The 25,243-nt window shown below is 43.9% G+C and overlaps 1 protein-coding gene across 1 annotated transcript; it reads left to right on the top strand.

Annotated features, from left to right (window-relative positions):
• The first annotated feature begins 17,657 nt into the window (after window positions 1-17,657).
• LOC127697210 (argininosuccinate synthase-like) lies at window positions 17,658-19,226 on the top strand. Its single transcript, XM_052200177.1, has one exon. It carries the CDS (start codon window positions 17,745-17,747, stop codon window positions 18,981-18,983), a length of 1,239 nt encoding a protein of 412 aa, XP_052056137.1. The 5' UTR covers window positions 17,658-17,744; the 3' UTR covers window positions 18,984-19,226.
• The last annotated feature ends 6,017 nt before the right edge of the window (window positions 19,227-25,243 follow it).

Genomic DNA, 25,243 nt, shown 5'->3' on the forward strand with positions numbered 1-25,243 from the left:
AGCTCTGGGGGTACTGGTTGGTTCATATTGTTGTTCCTCCTATGGGGCTGCAAACATAAAATCACATTTTGATTATTAATCTCCTTTCTAATAAATCTCCCATGCTCATAGCTGGTTTGTGTGTGTGTGTGTGTGTGTGTGTGTGTATCTATGTGTGTATGTATGTGTGTGCTTGTTTTGCTTTTGAGACCTACTGAGTTTAACCAGGGTCATCTGTATGATTGTAGGTTTAGAACACAGTGGAGCCTGGTGGGCTCCTCAGTGGGTACACAACTGAAGACAATGTCTTCCCTTCTCCCAGAACCCAGTAGTAACCCAGAGTCCAGGAGGAAGGAAGGAACAGAGTTCTGATCCATGATCAGGCATCCTAAGACCCAGTCCTGAGCAGACCCACTGCAGGCAGCCACAACCCAGCCACTGTGAGGTCAGAACTACATTGGCTGTGTGATGCTCAGAAGATGGCGTCTAACAGTCCTTCCTCTTGCCTTCTGGCTCTTCCGTTCTTCCTCCATCCTCTTCTCTGACATTCCCCTGAGCCTTCTGGGAAAGGCACAACTGTCCTGTTCATGGCTGAGTGCTCACGGTGTGTTTTTACACAGCTGAGGGTGAATCTGTGCACTGTTGCAGGGTAACGTATGCAGCAGGAACATGGAGTTCTGAGCGGAGAGAGGAACTGTGTTTGAGAGACTTTGCATGTGGTGGGTCTGAGCTTATTCCTCAGGGCTGATGTCTCCAGAGCGATGACTTCATGCGCCTCTTTTCTCGCTTCCAGAATGCCAAAGATGAGTTCATAACCTTTGAAATAAATTTGGTAATAAAAATGGCAAGGATTGAAACATTTACTTCTCTTACAGGGAGTTAGACACTTGCTAATCACTGGAGTGCTAATAAATAAACTCACCAGGTAATCACCGGCGGCTTCCTGAGGTGCTGTCACTTAGTAATGTATGCTAATTATGTTTAAACATGAATTTGCATTTACTGAGGCTAACTAAATGTAGTTTAGCAATAGCCTAAAGTGGCAATCTTTTCTTTATTTTTTAATTTATTGATATATTTATTTACATTTCAAATGATTTCCCCTTTTCTGGACCCCCACTCCCCGAAAGTCCCATCAGTCCCCTTCCCTCCCCCTGTTTTCCCACCCAACCCTTCCCACTTCCTTGTTCTGATTTTGCTCTATACAGCTTCACTGAGTCTTTTCAGAACAAGGGGCCACTCCTCCATTCTTCTTGTACCTCATTTGATGTGTGGATTATGTTTTGGGTATTCCACTTTTCTAGGTTAATATCCACTTATTAGTGAGTGCATACCATGATTCATCTTTTGAGTCTGGGTTACCTCACCTTAGTATGATATTCTCCAGCTCCATCCATTTGCCTAAGAATTTCATGAATTCATTGTTTCTAATGGCTGAATAGTACTCCATTGTGTATATATACCACATTTTTTGCATCCACTCTTCTGGTGAGGGATACCTGGGTTCTTTCCAACTTCTGGCAATTATAAATAGGGCTGCTGTGAACATAGTGGAACATGTATCCTTATTACATGCTGGGGAATCTTTTGGGTATATGCCCAGGAGTGGTATAGCAGGATCTTCTGGAAGTGAGGTGCCCAGTTTTCTGAGGAACCGCCAGACTGATTTCCAGAGTGGTTGTACCAATTTGCAACCCCACCAGCAGTGGAGGAGTGTTCCTCTTTCTCCACACCCTCTCCAACACCTGCTATCTCCTGAATTTTTAATCTTAGCCATTCTGATTGGTGTAAGGTGAAATCTCAGGGTTGTTTTGATTTGCATTTCCCTAATGACTAATGAAGTTGAGCATTTTTTAAGGTGTTTCTCTGCCACCCGAAGTTCTTCAGGTGAGAATTCTTTGTTTAACTCTGTACCCCATTTTTTAATAGGGTTGTTTGGTTTTCTGGAGTCTAACTTCTTGAGTTCTTTATATATATTGGATATTAGCCCTCTATCTGATGTTGGATTGGTGAAGATCTTTTCCCAATTTGTTGGTTGCCGATTTGTCCTTGTGATGGTGTCCTTTGCCGTACAGAAACTTTGTAATTTTATGAGGTCCCATTTGTCAATTCTTGATCTTAGAGCATGTGCTATTGGTGTTCTGTTCAGAAACTTTCTCCCTATACCGATGTCCTCAAGGGTCTTCCCCAGTTTCTTTTCTATTAGCTTGAGAGTATCTGGCTTTATGTGGAGGTCCTTGATCCATTTGGATTTGAGCTTAGTACAAGGAGACAAGGATAGATCAATTCGTATTCTTCTGCATGCTGACCTCCAGTTGAACCAGCACCATTTGTTGAAAAGGCTATCTTTTTTCCATTGGATGTTTTCAGCCCCTTTGTCGAGGATCAAGTGGCCATAGGTGTGTGGGTTCATTTCTGGATCTTCAACCCTGTTCCATTGATCTGCCTGCCAGTCACTGTACCAATACAGGAATTCAAGGCCCATACCTAAACATCATTAAAGCAATATACAGCAAACCAGTAGCCAGCATCAAACTAAATGGAGAGAAACTTGAAGCAATTCCACTAAAATCAGGGACTAGACAGGGCTGCCCCCTTTCTCCTTATCTTTTCAATATTGTATTTGAGGTAGTAGCTCGGGCAATTAGACAACATAAGGAGGTCAAAGGGATACAAATTGGAAAGGAAGAAGTCAAACTATCATTATTTGCAGATGACATGATAGTCTACCTAAGTGACCCAAAAAACTCCACTAGAGAACTCCTACAGCTGATAAACAACTTCAGCAAAGTAGCAGGTTATAAAATCAACTCAAGCAAATCAGTGGCCTTCCTATACTCAAAGGATAAGCAGGCTGAGAAAGAAATTAGAGAAATGACCCCCTTCACAATAGCCACAAACAGTATAAAGTACCTTGGGGTGACTCTTACCAAACATGTGAAAGATCCGTATGACAAGAACTTCAAGACTCTGAAGAAGGAAATGGAAGAAGACCTCAAAAAATGGGAAAACCTCCCATGCTCATGGATCGGCAGGATCAATATAGTTAAATTGGCCATTTTGCCAAAAGCAATATACAGATTCAATGAAATACCCATCAAAATCCCAACTCATTTCTTCACAGAGTTAGAAAGAGCAATTCTCAAATTCATCTGGAATAACAAAAAACTCAGGATAGCTAAAACTATTCTCAGCAACAAAAGAAATTCTGGGGGAATCAGTATCCCTGACCTCAAGCAATACTACAGAGCAATAGTGTTAAAAACTGCATGGTAGTGCCAATCTTTTCTAACCTCATACATACATCGACTATAGCTGGCATCGAGGTGTTTTATCTGAATCCCATTTTATTTTCTCCTTTGTAGACCTGTCCTTTCCTCTCTCCCAGGGGCCCCTGAGCACAGACTGTGTGGGTTGTATGGCTGCTGTGTCATATCTGACATTCTTACACATTTGGCTCAAATCGGGGAGGGGAACCAGAACTAGAGACCCTGAGAAGGCTCCTTTCAGTGTTGTGGTGCAGAGGATGTCCAGCCATGTCACCCAAACTCACTGGTTCAGGCTTCTCCAGTTTCTCTCTTTCTGCCTGTACTGTGGGCGGGCAAAGCATCACTTAATGTCCCTGTAGTCTCTCTACATTCTGCTCCTCCATCTTTGTTCCCCTCTCCCCTTTGTTCGTGGATGCTGCTCTTCAGTTCCCTCAGCTGCTCCCACAGACCATGGTTCACAGATTCGTACAATTGTATTTCACCAACCACATCATGTGTTTGCCTACTAATGGCCGCTCTGAGTCTGAACTGAGGGTTCTGCACGCTTTTCCTAAATTCTCTTCACAGCCCTGCCACTTATTTTGTGGGCAGGAAGATAGGGGTCAAGGGAGATGAAATAACTCGTGCGATGTTCCTTTGCATCAAAAGATGTGTGTATCTCAATATTCTCGTCTGTCATCCTTCCTCTCGGTACAAAGGGGCACAAATCTCCTCTTCTGCAGATAAACACTTCATGCTAATTGTTGCCTTGCACCCCAGTCTCCTGAGCCCCTGTCTCCTGAGCCCCTGTCTCCTGAGCCCCTGTCTCCTGCACCCCAGTCTCCTGCACCATTGTCTCCTGCACCCTTATCTCCTGCACCCCAGTCTTCTGCACCCCTGTCTCCTGCACCCCAGTCTCCTGCACCTCAGTCTCCTGCACCCCAGTCTTCTGCACCCCAGTCTCCTGCACCCCAGTCTTCTGCACCCCAGTCTTCTGTACCCCTGTCTCCTGCACCCCAGTCTCCTGCATCCCAGTCTCCTGCACCCCAGTCTTCTGCACCCCAGTCTCCTGCACCCCAGTCTCCTGAGCCCCAGTCTCCTGAGCCCCAGTCTCCTGCACCCCAGTCTCCTGAGCCCCAGTCTTCTGCACCCCTGTCTCCTGCACCCCAGTCTCCTGCACCCCAGTCTTCTGAACCCCTGTCTCCTGCACCCCTGTCTCCTGAGCCCCTGTCTCCTGAGCCCCCGTCTCCTGTATACCTGTCTCCTGTACCTCAGTCTCCTGTACCTCAGTCTTCTGCACCCCAGTCTCCTGCACCCCAATCTCCTGCACCCCTGTCTCCTGCACCCTGCTCACCTCCTTTGTCAGTGCTGACCATCATGTAGAGAGCCTCATGGTAGGTCTCAGTGCTCCAGGCTTTTCAAACCAGAACAGTGCATTTGCTCCTGGATTTAGAAAATCCTGGTCTGAAGGCTCATCGTGGACACTGGGAATGAAGGAATGGACAAGTGAGCCACATTGTGATCACACAATCCCTTACGTTTGTGAGGTACATCCTGCCGCAACATAGCAACCAGGATGCTTCCTGCTGTTCTACTCACTGCTTTTAAAGTTAGCCACTAAAGTAATGGACTGAATTCCTTATCACATTTTCACATGCATGTGGGCCACTTCGCTTTGGTCTACGACACTGCTTTCACCCACTGCCTCCCTTGTGTCCCCTGACCCCAGAAGTAAAGAAACAACCCTGTGTAGCAGTTTAGCATGAGGTTCGTTTGAGAAGGATCGAAACAGTTTTCTAGTTCCACTTGTAGACAAAAAAAAAAAAAGAAAGAAAGAAAGAAAAAAGAAAAGAAAAGAAAAGAAAAGAAAAGAAAAGAAAAGAAAGAAAGAAAGAAAGAAAGAAAGAAAGAAAGAAAGAAAGAAAGAAAGAAAAAGTTTACAACCAAACTCAAGATAACTGAAGACACTTTGACAGACTTTCTGGAGTGGAAGATAAAAGCAAGGAAACCCAGATGCAGCCTGAGCCCAGTGTGAGCTTTCAAATCTGGCGAAGACCGCCGCACTGTTGTGGAGATTGCTTCCCCATGAGAGTGCTTTGCTGAGTCTGGATGTCGCATGAGATGAAGCGTGTTCTGATAGAGACAAGGGAGTATGCTCACGGCTGGTCTGCTCTCGGCCTGGGAATTCAGGAAGACCGTATCGCCATTCCCCTAAGGATCTAGTTAGGATGGTGTGACTGATGGAAACCAGTGAGGGGGAGCAGGGGACATGGGAAACCCCCGTCAGTGTATGTTAGAGCTACACAGTGATTGGTCCTGGTGAGAAGGCTCAGTGAGCCGGCCATGCGAGCAGTGCCGAGTCTGGATCCCCAGCGCTCACGAAAAAGTCAGGCACGGCAAAGAATGCCTGCACCATCAGGGCAGTGGGCAGAGAGTACTGGAGTCCATTGTTTAGCCAGCCCAACCGAATTAGTAAACTTCAGGTTCAGTGAGAGACTTCATCTCAAAAATTAAGTTAAGAGTACTTAAAAATGCCTGACACTGACATGTGAGCACTGTCCTTGTGACCATTCACATGTATACACATGCACACACACATGCACACACACATGCGCGCACACACACACACACCCCAAAAACCAAACCAAAAATCACAAACATCAAATGAATGTTTGTATGTTGTGGTGTGTATGATGTGAGTGCAGGTACACACCAGGCACAGTGGGTGTGGGTTGAGTGAGTGTGCAGTCTCCTTTACGCAGCTCTGACGAGTGAATTAAGGCTGTCCAGCTGGCACAGCAAGAGCCATGCCGTTAGACCGAGCTGTAGGCTCCATGGACTGACTTCCATGACTGCCAAAGAGTCTTGTTCTCTAACTTGGCAGCTCTGGATGTGTAGAACTTGTTTAGTTCACAAGGCTGTGGCGCATGAACAGAGTAAGCTGCATGTAGCATGTAACATGCTACACGCTTGGAGTTCTCTGTATTTCTGAAGGGCTTATTTGTCTATTTAATGATCTATCAATCTATCATCTATCTATCTACCAATCATCTATCTATATATCTATCTATTATCATCTTCCTATGTATCTATGATGTCCTCATTGATATGGCCTAATCCACTTTCTTGTCTTTTTTTTTAAAGATTTATTCATTTTTATTTATACTCTGTAGCTGTCCTCAGACACACACCAGAACAGGGCACCAGATCTCATTACGGATGGTTGTGAGCCACCATGTGGCTGCTGGGAATTGAACTTAGGACCTCTGGAAGAGCAGTCAGTGCTCTTAAACTGCTGAGCCATCTCTCCAGCCCCCACTTTCTTGTCATGGGAAGGGATTTCCATATTTGTGTGCTTACCATATGTTCTTTAAAAATGTTATACTCACCAGCTATTTTCTCTTATCTTAATCCAATTCTACAAATGTAGACAGCTTTTTAAAAATAAACTCAAAAATGAAGTGTTGGCTGAAGAAGAAGAATATGGCTCAGATAGAAGACCATCTCCACAAATAATGTCTGTTTTCAGTTTAAGAATTTTCTGAATTTGAAGTGCTCAATGAATCAAGCATTCCTCGGACTTGTTAGTGCTTTTGCTCATATCTTATATTTGCTGCTGTAGTTTATGAAGAAGGCAGAGATGGTATATTTATCCCCATACAGTTTACAGTCTGTCAGGAAAGGGATTGCAAATATGAAATCAGTTTTAGAGCACATTATAGTTACAATCTGTTGCTGTGATAAAAAATACTCTGGCCAAATGCAGTGTAGGGAAAGAAAGAATTTCTTAAGCTTATATTTCCAGGTTATAGTTCATCACTGAGGGACGTTAGGACAGGCACTCAAAAGCAGTAATCTGGAAGAAGGAACCATGGAGGAATACTGCTTGATGGTTTGCACACTGGTTCATCCACAGGTGTATGCATGTATATAGAAAACACACACACACACACACACACACACACACACACACACGGATACACACACATTCTAGGACCACCTGCTTCCGGAATGGTATCACTCACTGTGGACTGGGACACCCTACATCAGCTAGTAATCAAGACAATCCCTCACAGACATGCCTATGGGCCAATCTGATACAGATATAATACTCAACTGAGTCTTCTATTCCCCTTAGGTGATTCTAGGCTTTGTCCAATTTACAGTTAATGTCATGTAGGGTAGTGCACATGCCTGTAATGTGCTAGGTCCTGGCTTCCATCTCCAGCAATAAATAGCATGTACAGGGACGGAGGAGTGGGGGGAAGGAAAAGAAGAAATGAATAGCTGTCTTCCCTCCAATAGACCCTAGGACACTGCAGCAGGATTTCATTACACATTTCATGTATTCGTTTAGGAATCTGTTTTCAGCGTATCACCAAATGGAGTGCAATCTTAGCGATGGTTTTCTAGAGGAGTGCAAAGTACTAGAAACAAGATCTGGCTTTGTGGATGATCCAGTAAGTCCCAGTGGACAGCTATAACTTTAAAGCATTTTCAAAGGATAATGTCAATAGTAAAAGAATAAAAAGGAAAGAATTCCCCACCCAGCATATGATATGGGTCACTGAGTCTCTTCATCTCCTGAACTTCTCCTAAGGTGGTGTAGCCATCATTTCTGTGGACAGAACAGAGAATGGCATTGCAATCCTAAATTAATGTTAAATGGATTTCTGGAGATTTCATCTGGGAACTGAGATCAAAGTCTTCTTTGAAAACAATTCTTTAAAACTTGCTGAATGCAGAGTCCTTGGAAAACACTACCAAACGTCAAATACACTTAAGGGCAAAGTAGAAGAAAGAGATATAGGAATCCAGGAAAAATATTTTGTAGGCTTCTTCCTAAACAACATGGTTTACTAGCAGTGAACATAATCCAGTAACAACTTGGAAGAGTTTTTGGCCTCAGAACCCATGACAATGGGCAACTGCATTCTGGGTAGTTTTTTCCCCTTACTCTTAGGTGTAAGAAGAGGTAGACCCACTTCAACAGCTATCTGCTAGTGGGTCTTAGTTGACAGGATTTGAAAGCAACCTAGGAAAGACACCTCTGGTTGACACAATACAGGTGTTTCCTTTAGATTTAAATGAAGAAAGGAGATCTTCTCTCAAGATGGGTGGCACCATTTCCATGTCCTAGATGAATCAAAACAAGAAACCGAGCAGAGCAGCAGAATCCATCTCTCTCTGCTCCCTTGACTGGGGATACAATGTGACCAGAGCATGCTCCTGCTACCATGGCACCGGCCTTGGCCCTCTCAGCATGATGGACTAGATCCTAAACCACGAGTCAAACCAAACCATTCCTTCTTACGTTGGTTTTGACAGCTTGTTAGAGCAGTGAGAAAAGGAACAGCAGCTGGAAGGTCCGGGGTGCTTTTACTCCAGTATTTCTATCTGTCCAACCATTTCTTAGAAGAACATGGGAGATAGCCACCCTTCTCTGAAGCCATCTCCTTTTGTAAACTTTGCAAGCAACATCTTCCATTTGGAGATAAGATTTAACTCCCCATTCCTGGAGTCTGAGCTGGTCCAGAGGCTCATTTGCCAACAGAATGCAGAGGAAAAGAAATCATGGAAATTCTAAGCCTGGGTCTCAGGAGACCTTGAGTACTTCTGCGATTCCTAGAATCTTATCAGCTCATGTGAGGCAGCCTGTGCTAGCCGACTGGATGACCCTCACCCTCAAGCTTAGTTACCCTTGTTCCCGTGGTGGCCAGCGGGCTGGCCACCAAACACATGAGATAACATGAGATCAGGCAACTACTGGCCGGTTAATCCCAGCTGCAAAAGGTCTACTCCAGGTCTAGATCACTGATATAGGTCCAAATCTGCATGGGTTACAGATTTGCTGGCCACAGACCCCTTAAACATAAAATAATGCTTTATAAACTACCACATTTAGAAATGTTTGTTATGCAACAACACAAACAGAGACCAAGGTGTTTATTGGGAGAGTGAATGTTCCAAAAGTAAGGGCCACTAGTATGTACTGTGTGACACCAAGAAAGTGTGCTGTTGCAGAGTGGGCGATGGAATAGTGGGCATCACAGTGTGGCTTGAGTCTGGCGTATTAACAATGCAAGTCTCCATTTTATCTTGTGCCCATTGAATCATAGCTCCAGCCACAGCCTGGAAACCTGTGATTTAATTCCACCAAAGGGTTTGAACACACATGGATCAAAATCTCTGTGAGATGCTTAATGATTTGTAAATTTAGAAACATTAATTTAAACCACCCAAACAAGTAAAGTTATGGATGAAGGATGGAGATCTCACATACTCCAAATGGCAGATAATTTCTCTTCTACTTGGTATTCCTTATTTTGTTTTAAGCAGCAGAAATAAATATTTTCTTTCAAATGCACAGTAATTGTTTAAAAAAACAACTGCCAATTTGTGTTACTTTGAGATTTATTTATTTTTTATGTATATGGGTGGTGTATTTTACCTACATGTTTCTGCACCACATGTGTAGAGTGCCTGATGAGGACAGAAGAGGCATTATAGATATTTTTTTAGCTTCCATGTGGGTGCTTGGCACCAAACCCAGGTCCACTGGAAGAGCCGCCAGTGCTCTTAACCTCAGAGCTATCTTTCCATCCCTCCACTTAAGAAGTAAGAAGGATTTTGCTGGTGCCACCACACACATATCTGTTACTAGCATGTTATCCTGGGTAAGATCAGCATCAGCATCATGACAGCTGTGTACAGGAACTGTATTTAATACACGCTCATCATTTGGAACAACACAACACCGTCAGGAAGCAGGAATTGCTATCTTCACCTCAAGTATCAGGATTCAGAGGATTTACAGAGATTGTGTAATTTACCAAATGTCAGAATTTCCACTAGGCAGACAGCTCTTCCTAATCACAGCTAGAAACTGGTAAACATTTAATTAGCATTAGCTTTCTGGAAAACAACAAACTCCTGAGTGGTAGTGTCTGCCAACTTCTGTGGTATAAAGGTTGATACCTTATCTGATCACAAGCCAGCCAGCCTAATGAGGACATGGAAGAGAGTTTAGAAAGCTGTGCCCAATGGTCTCTTATGATCCAATGGAATCTGACTGAAGGACAGCATTAAAGAGAAGCCCAAGTTACTTCAACATAGTTCACAGTCACATGGATACACCTGTATTTCAAAGTTTGTGTTTAAAAGAATGATTTTCAAAGAACCAGCTTGTTGCTTTCAAGTACAATCAAAAGAGACATTAGGATGTTCTTCAGTTAAATTTCAGTCCTAACTTTCTAGAGAGTGCACATGTTTAAAAACTTCTTTCAGAAGTGTTTGGACCATATATGCTTTATGAATGCATGGGTAGTAGCACCTGGGCAAACATTGCACCTTGCCATAGCTATGGAGATCCAGAGATACCCAAAATGGACAGATACTTGTATAAAAGGATCCTAAACAGGGTGACTTTGCCATACTTTACAGGACTCTTAATAAGTGCTTTACCCTTCAGATGTCTCCGTCCTAGGGTGTTATGAAAGAGCTCTGCTGTAATTGAAGCCCACTTCCTTTGTTTCATGTCTGCAGACATGAAAGCCCGTTGACTGGCACTCACTCCTTAGAGACTCTCTACTTTGACAAAGGATGTTAAGAGAGTCCTTTAGCATCTAATTCCAGTGTCTTTAACAGTAACCTTTCATCATCACATAAGAGGAAGGTTTCTAGCCAGGCAGCCTGTCATTATGGTTCCCTAAGAGCATAGTCTTAAGACCTCTCAGATTTCCAGGCCTTGATGTCCTGAAGAGGTTTTGACATCCCCACGTCTTCATTTCATCCAATGGTGGGTTTTTAAAAACTGTAGTAAAGATGTTTAACATGAGGCCTACCCCCTTAACAGTTTTCCAGTGTACAATGCAGCATTGTTAACTCTAAGCATGGTGATAGAGAGCAGATCTCTGGAACTGACTTCCTTTGAGTAACTGAAATTTTATGTTAGCTTTTGTTAAGGGCAGGTTGCACCACACATATATTTCCAGTGATGTAAACGTCTTCTCTCGTAGCTTTCATAGAGCTCAGCTATGAGCAGTGGGGCCATCTGGATCATCTTGGCTGTGATACTTTTAGTAAAATAGAAATGATAATCCTGGCTTTCACTGACATGGTTAGACTGTTCGGCAGAGAGGAAGATAATTATTCTTATGCAACACACATGATTTGAAATCTTGGAAGACTTAAGGCATTCTAAGGTGGTGAAGGGATCCTCTTGCTGCTCCTGTCTTTTGTCTTCAGCCCTTAGGAAATAGTGAACCCCAGGCATATCCAATTAACTTCTCTGCCATTGATGTATCTAAAGTGTCCTTTTGACAATCCACAATACCCTCTTCTCCCACACTCCCCTCTCCATATGGATTTTGCTTGTGATTTTGTTGTTGTCATAAGAAAGTTAAAGGCTGAAATTTTAGCATTGAGTAGCAGAAGATCCTCTGGGAAAATTACCACCTCTGACACTTGCAACCTTGATAGATAATTGCCCGAGGATAGGGGATAGTGCAAAGGCCCGATGCTGGTCTACCAGATTACAGAGGGCTGCAAGTTAGAAGTGGGTTTATAAGAGATACAGATGAGGGGGAAAATAACCCCAGGTTCTGGAATTAAACCAATCAGAGTTAAATGAAATGCTATTTTTATTTATTTTACTTAGCCAAGGTCTTAGGAAATCAGTTTATATCTTGGTACTTTTATTTTTCAGAATTAGGCCAGTATTGTATACTATAAAGAAAGAATTGAGTTAATGGTTAATGTGTATATCAGCATCTTATATGTTTCAGGTATTCAGTGATTTTTCTAGGCCGTCAGAGTTTTAGGGTTCCCAAGATGTAAGCACCTAAATCCCTGTGTATTTTTTAGTCTTTTTTTAAAAAAAGATTTTTTAAAATTTATTTTATGTATGTCACTCCGTTGAGACACAACAGAAGAGATCGTCAGATCCCATTACAGCTGGTTGTGAGCCACCACGTGGTTGCTGGGAATTGAACTCAGGACCTCTGGAAGAACAGTCAGTGCTCCTAACCACTGAGCCATCTCTTAGTTTCCCCCCACCCCCTTTTTTAACTCTTAGTAGAATAGTTTCAGTTCTTTTAACTCATGAATCTCTTTGTTATTCTTGCTATTTTAAAAATTATTTATTTATTTGTTAATTATTTATTGTGTGTTTCCTCATGCAAGTCAGAGAAAAATTTCTCTTTCCACTGTGGAGGTTTAAGGGCCCAAATTCTTCTCATCAGGCTGGGTAGCAGGTGCCTTTGCCTTTGGAGACATCTCATTGTGCCCACCCCCCTGGCTAAGTTTTTGGACTTGCAAAAGTCCAGTGTTATGTTTTCATACCAGTAAAAAGAATGGAGGGGACTATGTAGAAACAGAGGGTGAAAGGTCAGGGTTTCTTTTAAACCTAAGGTACGATGGCACCATCATGACACTAGGCAGGAGTCTTCTCTGCTCTGCAGTTGCCAGGGAAACCAGTTTACTGTCCTTTGAAACTTTGAAGAACAGTCCAGAATTAGAGTGGGTGGGAGTTATCCATCAAGTATAACTTCAGCATCGAGAGTATCTTAAGTTTCTAGAAAGACAAAAATCGTTCCTGCACAGCCTTAAGCATAAAACCTGTTTAGGGCAATCTACACATTAGGCCACCTCAGTGACCTGCACCAGTGTGGACAGAGCTGGGAGCCTTAACTATCTGTTCCTGAGGAATAGCTCTTATGAACAGGAAAGGCCTGGGAATGGGTGAGTGGGCAGGCATGTCGCACTGTTCTTGGATAAAATCGAGGACAAAGAGATGGTGGGTGACTCACATTTAGAGGAAACATAATGACTCAATAATTATTTGCTGCCAAAACAGAGAGAAAGAAAAGGGATCATCTGAATACAGGCTTTCTTGTAACTGGTTATTGGGCCACTTCTTATTTTCTGAACATCCGTCCTCTGAGTCTAAGCATTTAGGATGTGGCAGAAGCAGAATTTGCTACAATAGAAAATACCAATATTCAAGCTGTGGGTAAATATTTACCTCCCTCTTCTTCCTGGACCTCCACTCCCTAGCATCTCCCAGGGGCCACAGAAGAGACTTTGGACTAGTAGAATTTGGATAGTAAGAGTGCATGCTACCTGTCAGTCTTCATGTTTCCAGCCTTGGCTAGGCCTGTTGTGGAAATGTGGAAGTCACTGAGGTCTGGGGTTATTTGTTATGGGATCTTCTATTGCTTCTGGAATTTCTGCAAAGCATGATGCTTTAGATATTATCGTCCTACAAAAAAAAAAAAAGGGTCACAGAAAACCTTTGCCCAAGAAAGACAGACAAGACAAGGGAGTTCTCCACAGGAGATTTATTTATTTATTTTTATAACTGAGGAGGCCAAGTTCCTGCTTATGCAAAAGGGGTGGATATCCTGTGCACTTGTTTCTGGTAAGGCTCACCAAGATGGCCCCTCTTCATTCCTACTTTTTCTTTCTTAACTTGTCCTTGGGGTGTCTCTTCTCAAAATGAGCTAGAAGCTGTCTCATTATGTTGCTTTGTTTTGATTGTACCAGTAATTAATATTTAACGCCATCCAGACTCCTGTCTCTTAATTACTGGCTCCTAGCCAGGCCCTTCTGGCTACAGTCTGTATCAGTTTGTGTCCAACTTTACACGTAGTAAATCAAATATCAACATGAGAAATGATGGACGGCTTAAAATCTGATGAAAAAAATCCTAATGACCAGCTGCTAAAATTGGTTATAGAAGCATTGTTAAATAAGAACATGGAGAACATGTTAATGCTGTTGGAAGAGAAAGCCAACAGGGCAGATGGCAACATATGTACTTGTGAGTGAGGGGTATGTGTGTGTGTGGTATGTGTGTGGTATGTGTGTGTGTATTTTTGTGCATGTGTGTATATGTATGTGTATGTGTGTGTATGTGTGTGTATGTCTGTATGCATGTGTGTGTGGTATGTGTGTGTTATGTGTATGTGTGTGGTATGTGTATGGTATGTGTGTGTATGTGTGTGTATGTGTGTGTAGTGTATGTGGTAAGTGTGTGGTGTGTATGTGGGTGGTATGTGTATGGTGTGTGTGTGTGTGTGTGCTAAGTGTGTGTGAGAGAGGTGGTGGGATGGTTATCAAATGGTAGCTGTGCTTAGAATTAAAATGGTCTTGAACATTCTCCTTTGTTGATGATTGGAGTTGATGAAAGGAGTTGTTGATTCTCCTTTGTTGATACAAACATATGATGGTTTGTATATGCTCGGCCTAGGGAGTGACACTATTAGAAGGTGTGGCCCTGTTGGAGTGGGTGTGTCACTGTGGGTGTGAGCTGTAAGACCCTCACCCTAGCTGCCTGGAAGCCAGTATTCTATTAGCAGCCTTCAGGTGAAGATGTAGAACTCTCAGCTCCTCCTGCACCATGCCTGCCTGGATGCTGCCATGTTCTGACCTTGCTGATGATGGACTGAACTTCTGAACCTGTAAGCCAGCCCCAATTAAATGTTGTCCTTTACAAGACTTGCCTTGGTCATGGTGTCTGCTCACAGTAGTAAAACCCTGACTAAGACAGAGCTCTTCATGATTATTCAGGAAAAGTCGAACATGAAGCTAAATTGTCCTCTGCCATCCTGTCAGGTATGCAAGACTCCATGCCTGGTTTGTTCTTCCATGTAAGAAGCAGCCTCTAAATGAATTTAGAACTTAGTCTCTATTTTATTACCAAGATTGCATTCTTATTTTTGAAAAATTATTTTACAAAACTTAAGTTTTTACTTTAATCTTTTTTTTAGAGAAAGCATTTATTATTAAGTATAGGTGCTCTTTCAGTGAAGAAAGACAGATATATTCAGGTTTTATGAGAACTGTGCAGATGGCTAAGATATAAAGAAACCACTATCATGGTGCTGGGCCGAGAGAGTCAGGGGCAGAGGCTAACAAGAAAACAGCAGTGTATCTGGGGAGACAGCTCAGTGTGTAAAGCACTCACTGTGTGAGCAGGAGGGCCTGGATGTCATCTCCAGAGCCCACAGAGAAGCCAGCGCAGTGTCGTGCGTGCGCTCATGAGTCCGAGGCCGAGAAGGCTGGGATGTGATGGCAGTGGTGTGTCCCTGGGGTTCCTCATCTGGCAGATCCCAGGCCAAGTGAGACTGTTTCAAAAAAAAAATAAGGCAGATGGCACCTGAAGAATGACACTATAGCTGGCTTCTGGACTTCACATACATGTACAGCAACATGAGCATCTCCCTCCATGTATTCTAAGGCAGCAATATGGGGAGGGCATGCGCTTCATCTGGTGCATTGCGGGTGAACTGATCATTTTTATGAGGGGCTGTCAATATATTAGATGAAAGAAGTTGCTTAATGTAAATATGAGAACTATAAAATCTGAGTTTGCTGAATCTTAAATCCACATTAAAGGGTCAAACTCCCTCTGTGGAATACTATTTTTTTTATTGAGTTTTGCAGGCCTGATTTACTATTCATTGCTTTGCAAGGCAATCATCATTAACATGTATCCTTGAGACATTTTGTTGCAATAACCAACAATGAAACTCCTCATTTGGCCTCATTTGGCATTTAGATTCTAAAATATAGCAGGACTTCTTAATATCAAAGGATATTTTAAAGATTTCTACCAGCTAAAACAGGTTACCAGTCAGAGAAGTCCTCTTAATTTGTCCCCTTCCCTTGTTCTGTCAGATTGTCAGAAGCATTTAGTTGTCACACTTGTTTGAGGATGGATTGATAGGCACCTAGTGGGATGTCTCAGATGTCTCAGATGTCTCAGATCCAACAAATCAGAAAGTTCTCCCTCATGGATCAACAACCCATGGCCACACTATGCACAACAATCCAATTGTCTGTAAAGACAGTCTTATAAATCATCTTACAATTGAGCTTAGGAGCCAAGAATTGTAGAGTTCTTTCAAAGATTTTGACACACATCATTTATGCAGTACTTTGAGACAGTCACTGTGTACAGAAATAGAATGTCCTGTTGTTATTTTCATATCCACAGGTGTCTTGGATTGTTACCATAATGCAATTAGGCTTTAGAGGTATGTGTTGATAATTTCTCATTTAATAAATCGTTTCATCTACTACAGACTAAAAGAAAAGAAAACTACCTGGAAGGCTGTCCAAATATACATTTATATCTAATTCATATTGCGTCCTTAACTGATGAAGCATCTTGCTGACCCCAAATCATATATAATAATATCTATATTTATGTCTGACTCTCTATCCCCCTCTCTCCCTCTCTCTCCACTTACCCATCCATCTATCCACCCATCCACCCATCCACCCACATGCATTTAAGATTTAACATTGAAAGCTCATTTTTTTTACATAAAGTTTTTATTGCAGAAGCGTTCACAGCCATGGCTATTGCTCAGTGGGAGAGTGCTTGCCATAGTGCTGCTGTGTGATAATTACTTTATTGTTCATCATCTCATCTTGAAGGCTCACACCCTGGGCAGCTATCCTGTTTTGACATGTACAGGCACCCTATCTTCACATGCAACCTGCCAGGGCTATGCGGGCTTCATAGGATATGTTTTTTGTAGCTTTACACGACAGATGTATTTAGGCTTTAGATAGTCCTTCAGAGTTTGTGTGGATTGATTCATCACCTTCAAACACCAAAGGCAACAATGGACAAAGACACTCGACCACCGACTAGTTGGCATCACAGTATTTTCTGTCCTTAGTTGGTGGGTAGCCATACCTTTAAACTTAGTCCCAAGTCAAGGTTTCATATGAAGCCTTCATAGTGGCAATCTTTTATTCTTGTTTTCATAAGCCAATGACAAGTATTAAGGGGTTATCTGCTGGAACACTTTCCCCAGATCAGTGAAGACTTAAATTATTTTAGAATCAGGTAAAAATTGTCAGCTCCATGACTTTGAAGTTCTTGATGTTGTTGTTGTTGTTGTTATTGCGGGGAGTAAAATTGTAATCACTTTGACAAGTTTTGGCAGCTTAGGTATTCATTCCTTTCTTATCTCCCATCGTCTTAATCACTATATATATTACCAAGATAAAATTAGACACAATGTCTTGTTATGTATCTGAGGCAAGCCTCAGACTCACACCTCCCGAGTGTTGAGATTACAGGCCTCCTCTGATATATGAGGCCTAGCCCTCAGGGAGGAGCACTTGCTTGGCGGCTTAGTTCCTCCAAACTGTGTCCAAAGTGTGTGGTGTCTTCAGCAACGGTAGCTCTCACTCCTTGTTAATGAAGTCTATTTTGTAGTAAATGGGAACGTATTACATAGATCTGTAACTGATTGAAATGCAGACAGTAAGTGATCACGCAGTGCCTAACACTGAATGCCAAATCTACTACACAACCTCTATGATGTTCAAGGCTCAGGCAAAAATGATGGAAGAGAGGCCTGGCAGATTGTAAAAGTCAGAGGACCAGCTGCTCCGCCAACTGTCCCTGCCGCCTGGGTTCACTGAATGGTTCACCCGGCCTGAAGACAGACAGGCTCCCGACTCCAGGGACCTGTGCCTACAAGCCAAGACAAGATGTCCAGCAAGGGCTCTGTGGTTCTGGCCTATAGTGGCGGCCTGGACACCTCCTGCATCCTCGTGTGGCTGAAGGAACAAGGCTATGATGTCATCGCCTACCTGGCCAACATTGGCCAGAAGGAAGACTTTGAGGAAGCCAGGAAGAAGGCGTTGAAGTTTGGGGCGAAAAAGGTGTTCATTGAGGATGTGAGCAAGGAGTTTGTGGAAGAGTTCATCTGGCCTGCTGTCCAGTCCAGTGCGCTCTATGAGGACCGCTATCTCCTGGGCACGTCTCTCGCCAGGCCTTGCATAGCTCGCAGACAGGTGGAAATTGCCCAGTGTGAAGGGGCCAAGTATGTGTCTCACGGTGCCACAGGAAAGGGGAATGACCAGGTCCGCTTTGAGCTTACCTGCTACTCACTGGCACCCCAGATTAAGGTCATCGCCCCCTGGAGGATGCCTGAGTTTTACAACCGGTTCAAGGGCCGAAATGATCTGATGGAATATGCAAAGCAACATGGCATCCCCATTCCTGTCACCCCCAAGAGCCCCTGGAGTATGGATGAGAACCTAATGCACATCAGCTACGAGGCTGGAATCCTGGAGAACCCCAAGAACCAAGCACCTCCAGGTCTCTACACAAAAACTCAGGACCCTGCCAAAGCACCCAACAGCCCAGATGTCCTTGAGATAGAATTCAAAAAAGGGGTCCCTGTGAAGGTGACCAACGTCAAAGATGGCACTACACACAGCACGTCCCTGGAACTCTTCATGTACCTGAATGAAGTCGCGGGCAAGCACGGAGTGGGTCGCATTGACATTGTGGAGAACCGCTTCATTGGAATGAAGTCCCGGGGTATCTACGAGACCCCAGCAGGGACCATCCTTTACCACGCTCATTTAGATATAGAGGCCTTCACCATGGATCGGGAAGTACGCAAAATCAAACAGGGCCTGGGCCTCAAATTCGCAGAGCTCGTCTACACAGGTTTCTGGCACAGCCCTGAATGTGAATTTGTTCGCCACTGCATCGAGAAGTCCCAGGAGTGGGTGGAAGGGAAGGTGCAGGTGTCTGTCTTCAAGGGCCAGGTGTACATCCTCGGCCGGGAGTCTCCACTCTCACTATACAATGAAGAGCTGGTGAGCATGAATGTTCAGGGCGACTATGAGCCCATCGGCGCCACCGGCTTCATCAACATCAACTCACTCAGGCTGAAGGAATACCATCGCCTTCAGAGCAAGGTCACCGCCAAATAGACCCTGACAAAGAGGAGCCGGCTCCGCACCGCAGCGCTCCCAGGCCTCAGCATTAATTGTTGTGATAAATTTGTAATTGTAGCTTGTTCTCCACCACCTGACTGGGGCTGCAGTGCCCCCGTACCCCCCACATGCTTTGTTCCCTGGTTCCCTATAGCCTACAAAAGTGGTCATCGAAAGGGAAGGGGGGGGTGACGGGCAGCTGCAGAAAGCGTAAAATGACAATTAAAAGAAGTTACATTAGTCTTTAAAAAAAAAAAGTCAGAGGACCAGGATGACTGCTGCAAGGTGGTGCCTTTTGGATGTAATAAGGTTGCATCTATGAAATCTCAGCAATATGGACACCTGAACAAGACCCACATAATGACAACCCCCATTGACATGCCAACCTGGATAGGGGAGACTTCACAAGGTCTCACCCCAGATGAAGAGCTATAGGCATCAGTGGCTGCTGAGAGGGCAGAGTCAGTATTCTTCAGGGATGAGATTCCTAGAGCTTATCCCATCCCAAATGGCCAACCCTGAATGTGTGTACATATGAACAAGATCAAATAGACACAGTAGGTTGCATCAGAAGAAGAAGAAGAAGAAGAAGAAGAAGAAGAAGAAGAAGAAGAAGAAGAAGAAGAAGAAAGAAGAAGAAGAGGTATGTGTTGATAATTTCTGATTCTCCTCTGTTGAGGGGAAGAAGAAGAGTAGGAGGAGAAGAAAAAAGGAAGAGGAGAAGAGAGAAGAAGAAGAGGAAGAGGAGAAGAAGAAAAGAAGAGGGGAGGAGAGAAGAAGGAAGGAGGAGGAGAAGAAGAAAAAGAAGAAGAAGAAGAAAAAGAAGAAGAAGAAAAGAAGAAGAAGAAGAAGAAGAAGAAGAAGAAGAAGAAGAAGAAGAAGAAGAAGAAGAAGAAGAAGAAGAAGAAGAAGCTGTGATTGTGAGGGAGGTGGGACACACATGAGAAGTAGAAAGGATGAGAGGAGGGGAGGGAAGAAATAGTGTAAATATAACACGTGAGTATCAAATACTCCAAAAAGTAAAAAAAGGAAAGATTAATTTCCATGCCGCTGTTGCTTCATGTTCTTGTCCTTCTCCTCCCTCCCTCCTCCTCGTCCTCTTCCTCTTCCTCATCCCTCTCCCTCTTCCTCCTCCTTGTTCTCTTCCTGCCCCTCCTCCTCTTCTCCTTGTGAATAAACCAACTTAAAACAGACTCATTAACAAAAGCCAGGACACAGAAGTCCTCTTGTTTCCAACATGTTTGTCCATGAAAACATCACGTGGTTTTGATCTATAGGCAGATACTCAAGGTCTCCATACTTTAAGTAAACATAAACACATTGGTTTATATCACCATACCAATTTGATTACTTGTGAATAGGTGAGGAAGATACTGTTTACAAAACAGTTTTGTGTGTGAGAATGTTGATGATTATGCCAATGAGGCTTTATGAGCCTGCAGGATTGCTTCACTTTCAGTTGTAATTTCTTTGGCTCCTCTTGGCAGGAGTTATTTTATATTAAGTTATTAATTGATAACTAATTGATGTAAAGGTGCTTCCCTAAGTGTGTGTTAAGCATTTTTAGATATGGAGATTTAAAAATGAATGCGATTTAGCCCCTAGGTCAAATACATAGTGGTACAAACTGTGGGACATTGCCAGTTATGCCAGCTGGAGATTCTGGAAGGCTTCTCAGAGAGGAGGTTGGTATATTCAGTCTGAAAGTAGAAGGTTAAGTGTGGTTATTATAGGTCAATGAAAGATGTAAAAGCATTCAAAGACTGGATGATAGCATGCATAAAGCTGGAGAGAATGGGATTGTAGATTGTGTTTGGGTAATGGCAGATAGCATCGTGTTTCTGAAGGAGAAGGTGATATATTGGTGATCAACAGTATGCTGAGGGGGCCTGTTTATCATGCACAGAGACTTCTGTGGGTTTCCGCGACAGATTACCAGAACCTGGAAGACATGAAAACAATATCAGTTGTTTTTTTCGCAAGTTCTGGAGCTCAGATGTCTAAAACCATAGTACTATCAGGGTTCTATTCCTGGGGACTCTAGACCATCCTTCCTTATTGATCTGTGGGGCTGCTGATAGTCCTGGATTTGCCTGGGCTTGTTGCTGCATTCTTCTATTTCATGTTATCTTAGTGTGTCCTCTGTTCCTCTGTGCCAGTGTCTCTGTATCCAGATGTCTCTCCCTATAAGACACTAGTTACTCTACAGGGCCAAATGAATCCACTAAGGCTTTCTTTGAAGTTTGATTATATCTGCAGAGACACTGTTTCTAAATGAGATCACATTAGCAAGTTATGGTGGACTTGTCTGGATGCATTTGTATTCTTTTCTGAAGAGGTTTTTAAAGGACAGAATTTAGAATAGTTTTTAACTTCACTGTAGGCTTAACAAGAAGAGGGATATATACTGCACACTCTGACTGGCTGCACACACACACACACACACACACACACACATTATCCTCTATACCCTCCCCCCACAGTTAGGGCAGCACATTATAATTGGCAGTCCTGCCTGGAAACATCGTTATCACTTGTCTAGAGCTAACCTTAAGTACCATTCTTGGAGTACCTTGTATGAGGTTGAGCCGATGTCTAGTGACATAGATCTGCTCTTACAGTATCATACAAATTTGTTTTATGTTCTTTGAAAAAGTGTCCCATCCCTGCCAGTTCATCTCTCTTGCTATAATGTTACATGTACACTGTCCCCAAGGGTTTCCTTCTTGAGTTGGGATCATCTAGTAAGGAGTCTTCCTGACTGAGTTCTTTGACTAAGAAATACTTAGAAACTTAAGCTTGGTCTTTGTATTTTCATAGTGAACAGCTCATTTCCTTTAGCACCAAATAGGATCATGAACTGTATATGGGGGAGGACAATTTACACAGGGCACTGTTTAAAGAATGTACATGAGATGGAACCATTGATGGATGTCTTCACTGTTCTCCACTGTCTTAGCATATCAGAGACTCTCACTAGAAGTAAACCAGGACATTACTTAGGAGCTCACGGTAGTATTTGAGGCATGGTGTGTGTTCATCCAAAGTCAAAGGTCTGATTCAAAGGTCAAATGTCTGATTCAACCTCCTCTCACTGTTTTCCAAATATTTAGTAACTGTAAACTAAATTCTTGTCTTCTCTTGATTTTTCCATTCTGGTTGGTTTGGGTTGGAACGGATAATAAGACTGTTTGGCGGCAGGTTGTAATAGTTAATGTTGACTGCCATCTTGCTAGGACCTAGAACCACTTAGCAGATAATTTTCTGGGCATGCCCATGGCAGAGTTTGCAGACTGGGTTAACTGAAACAGAAAAACCCACTCTAACTGGGGACGGCTCCATTGCATGGGCTGTGGTCCAGGACCAAATAAAAGGAGAAATGAGCTAAGCATCAGCATCTGATCCCTGGCTCCTGATGCGATGCGGCGATGTGACCTCATGGTCCAGCTGCATGACTTCTGTACCACGAAGGACGGAACTTTAACTGTGAGGCAAGACAGATCCTTCCTTAAGTACCCGTTGTCGGGTATTTCTCCACAGCAGGGAGAAAGTAAGTACTACAGAAAGTCAGTAGCAGGACTTGGGTGTTGTTCTCAAAGTCTGCTCATGTGGTTTGTAGTCTTCTAGAACTGGTTTGTGAAGAGTATGGAAATGTTTGAACTCTAGGCTAGAGAAGGCCCAGGAGTCTCGGAGCAGAGCTTGGTGGGAGTGTGGAAGAGAACCGAGAAATGCAGACCGAGGAAACCTGGCTTATGAGGCTTTAAGGGGGAACCAGGACTTTCCTGAAAAGAGACACAGAGCCCATCCATGCTCTGACTTCATTCCTCCCCTTTCCAGAGAACTTTGAATTAGGCTAAATTAGAAAACTAAGGGTCTGTTATTTTGGCAGAGGAAGCTTGAGGCAGGACGGGGTTCAGGCTATTGCACACACGAATATTGTTTATGGGAGAGAAGGCTTGAAGTTGTGGACAGGGAGGGTGCAGATGAAGATCCTATAATCCTGAAGCAATTAATGCTGTCACCTCATGCCATTCACTGAGACAAGAGCAAAGAATTCCATCAGCGGAAGGCTCCAAGGTGAAAGTTCATTTGAAAGGAGGGAGCCCAGACTGAGACTGCTACTGTCGTATTCAGGGTTTCTATTCCTGCCCAAACATCATGACCAAGAAACAAATTGGGGAGGAAAGGGTTCATTCAGCTTACACTCCCATATTGCTGTTCATCACCAAAGGAAGTCAGGACTGGAACTCAAGCAGGTCAGGAAGAAGGCGCTGATGCAGAGGCCATGGAGGGATGTTACTTACTGGCTTGCTTGGGTTTCAGTATTGTGTTGGCCAATCCTTTTGTTGCTATAACCTCATTTCCTTGTGGAATGTGTGGTTAGTCTGTGCCGTTGTTTATTAGAGTTACACAGCTTGGTTTTTATTTCATAGGAGCTCACAGTCAAGAGAGTGCTCTGGATCTCAGAAGAGATTTGACTTCGAACCGTAAACACGGTTGGAGCCACTAAATACTGCATGGTACCTGAGGTCAGACTGAAAACATTTTACAGTATGGGCCAGCCATGAGGAAAGGGATGGAAGGCTAGGCCATGAGGGAAGGGATGGAAGGCTAGGCCATGAGGGAAGGGATGGAAGGCTAGGCCATGAGGAAAGGGATAGAAGGCTAGGCCTGAGGAAAGGGATGGAAGGCTAGGCCTGAGGAAAGGGATGGAAGGCTAGGCCTGAGGAAAGGGATGGAAGGCTGACCATGAGGAAAGGGATGGAAGGCTAGGCCTGAGGAAAGCGATGGAAGGCTGACCATGAGGAAAGGGATGGAAGGCTGGGCCATGAGGAAAGGGATGGAAGGCTGGGCCATGAGGAAAGGGATGGAAGGCTAGGCCTGAGGAAAGGGATGGAAGGCTAGGCCTGAGGAAAGGAATAGAAGGCTAGGCCTGAGGAAAGGGATGGAAGGCTAGGCCATGAGGAAAGGGATGGAAGGCTAGGCCATGAGGAAAGGGATGGAAGGCTGGCCATGAGGAAAGTGATGGAAGGCTGGCCATGAGGAAAGGGGTGGAAGGTTAGGCCCGAGGAAAGGGATGGAAGGCTAGGCCTGAGGAAAGGGATGGAAGGCTGACCATGAGGAAAGGGATGGAAGGCTAGGCCATGAGGAAAGGGATGGAAGGCTAGGCCTGAGGAAAGGGATGGAAGGCTAGGCCTGAGGAAAGGGATGGAAGGCTAGGCCTGAGGAAAGGGATGGAAGGCTAGGCCTGAGGAAAGGGATGGAAGGCTGGCCATGAGGAAAGGGATGGAAGGCTAGGCCATGAGGAAAGGGATGGAAGACTAGGCCATGAGGAAAGGGATGGAAGGCTAGGCCATGAAGAAACGGATGGAAGGCTAGGCCATGAGGAAAGGGATGGAAGGCTAGGCCATGAGGAAAGGGATGGAAGGCTAGGCCATGAGGAAAGGGATGGAAGGCTAGGCCTGAGGAAAGGGATGGAAGGCTAGGCCTGAGGAAAGGGATGGAAGGCTAGGCCTGAGGAAAGGGATGGAAGGCTAGGCCTGAGGAAAGGGATGGAAGGCTAGGCCTGAGGAAAGGGATGGAAGGCTAGGCCTGAGGAAAGGGATGGAAGGCTAGGCCTGAGGAAAGGGATGGAAGGCTAGGCCTGAGGAAAGGGATGGAAGGCTAGGCCATGAGGAAATGGATGGAAGGCTAGGCCATGAGGAAATGGATGGAAGGCTAGGCCTGAGGAAAGGGATGGAAGGCTAGGCCTGAGGAAAGGGATGGAAGGCTAGGCCTTAGATGGGATATGTTTGGATGTCAACGTGACAAAGAGAAGAGTTGTGATGCTCAGAAGAGATTCTCAGCTTGAGAGGATTTATAGCAGCCAGGGAGGTAACCTGTAGGCTGGCATTTCTTAACCTTCCTAAGGCTGCAACCCCTTAATATAGTCCTTCCTCTTCTGGTGACCTTTAACCATAAATTATTTCATTGTTACTTCATAGCTGGAATTTTGCTACTGTTATGAATTATAATATAAATATCTGATATTCAGGATACCTGATATGTGGCCCCAAAGGGTTAGCTGCTCTAGGCATATCTGTGAGCCATTTTATAGGCTCATCTCTCTCTGCTCTCTGCTTCCTGACTGTGAAAATGATGGAGCCTCCAGCTTAACAGTTCTGCCTTATGACTCCCCAACTGTGACAGACTACATTCTTAAACTACTGCTCAAAGTGAATGCTTCCACAAGTCACTTTTTGTTAAGTATTTTATCA

This window comes from Apodemus sylvaticus, chromosome 12 (assembly GCF_947179515.1).
Source record: "Apodemus sylvaticus chromosome 12, mApoSyl1.1, whole genome shotgun sequence".
Classification (NCBI taxonomy): Eukaryota; Metazoa; Chordata; class Mammalia; order Rodentia; family Muridae; genus Apodemus; species Apodemus sylvaticus.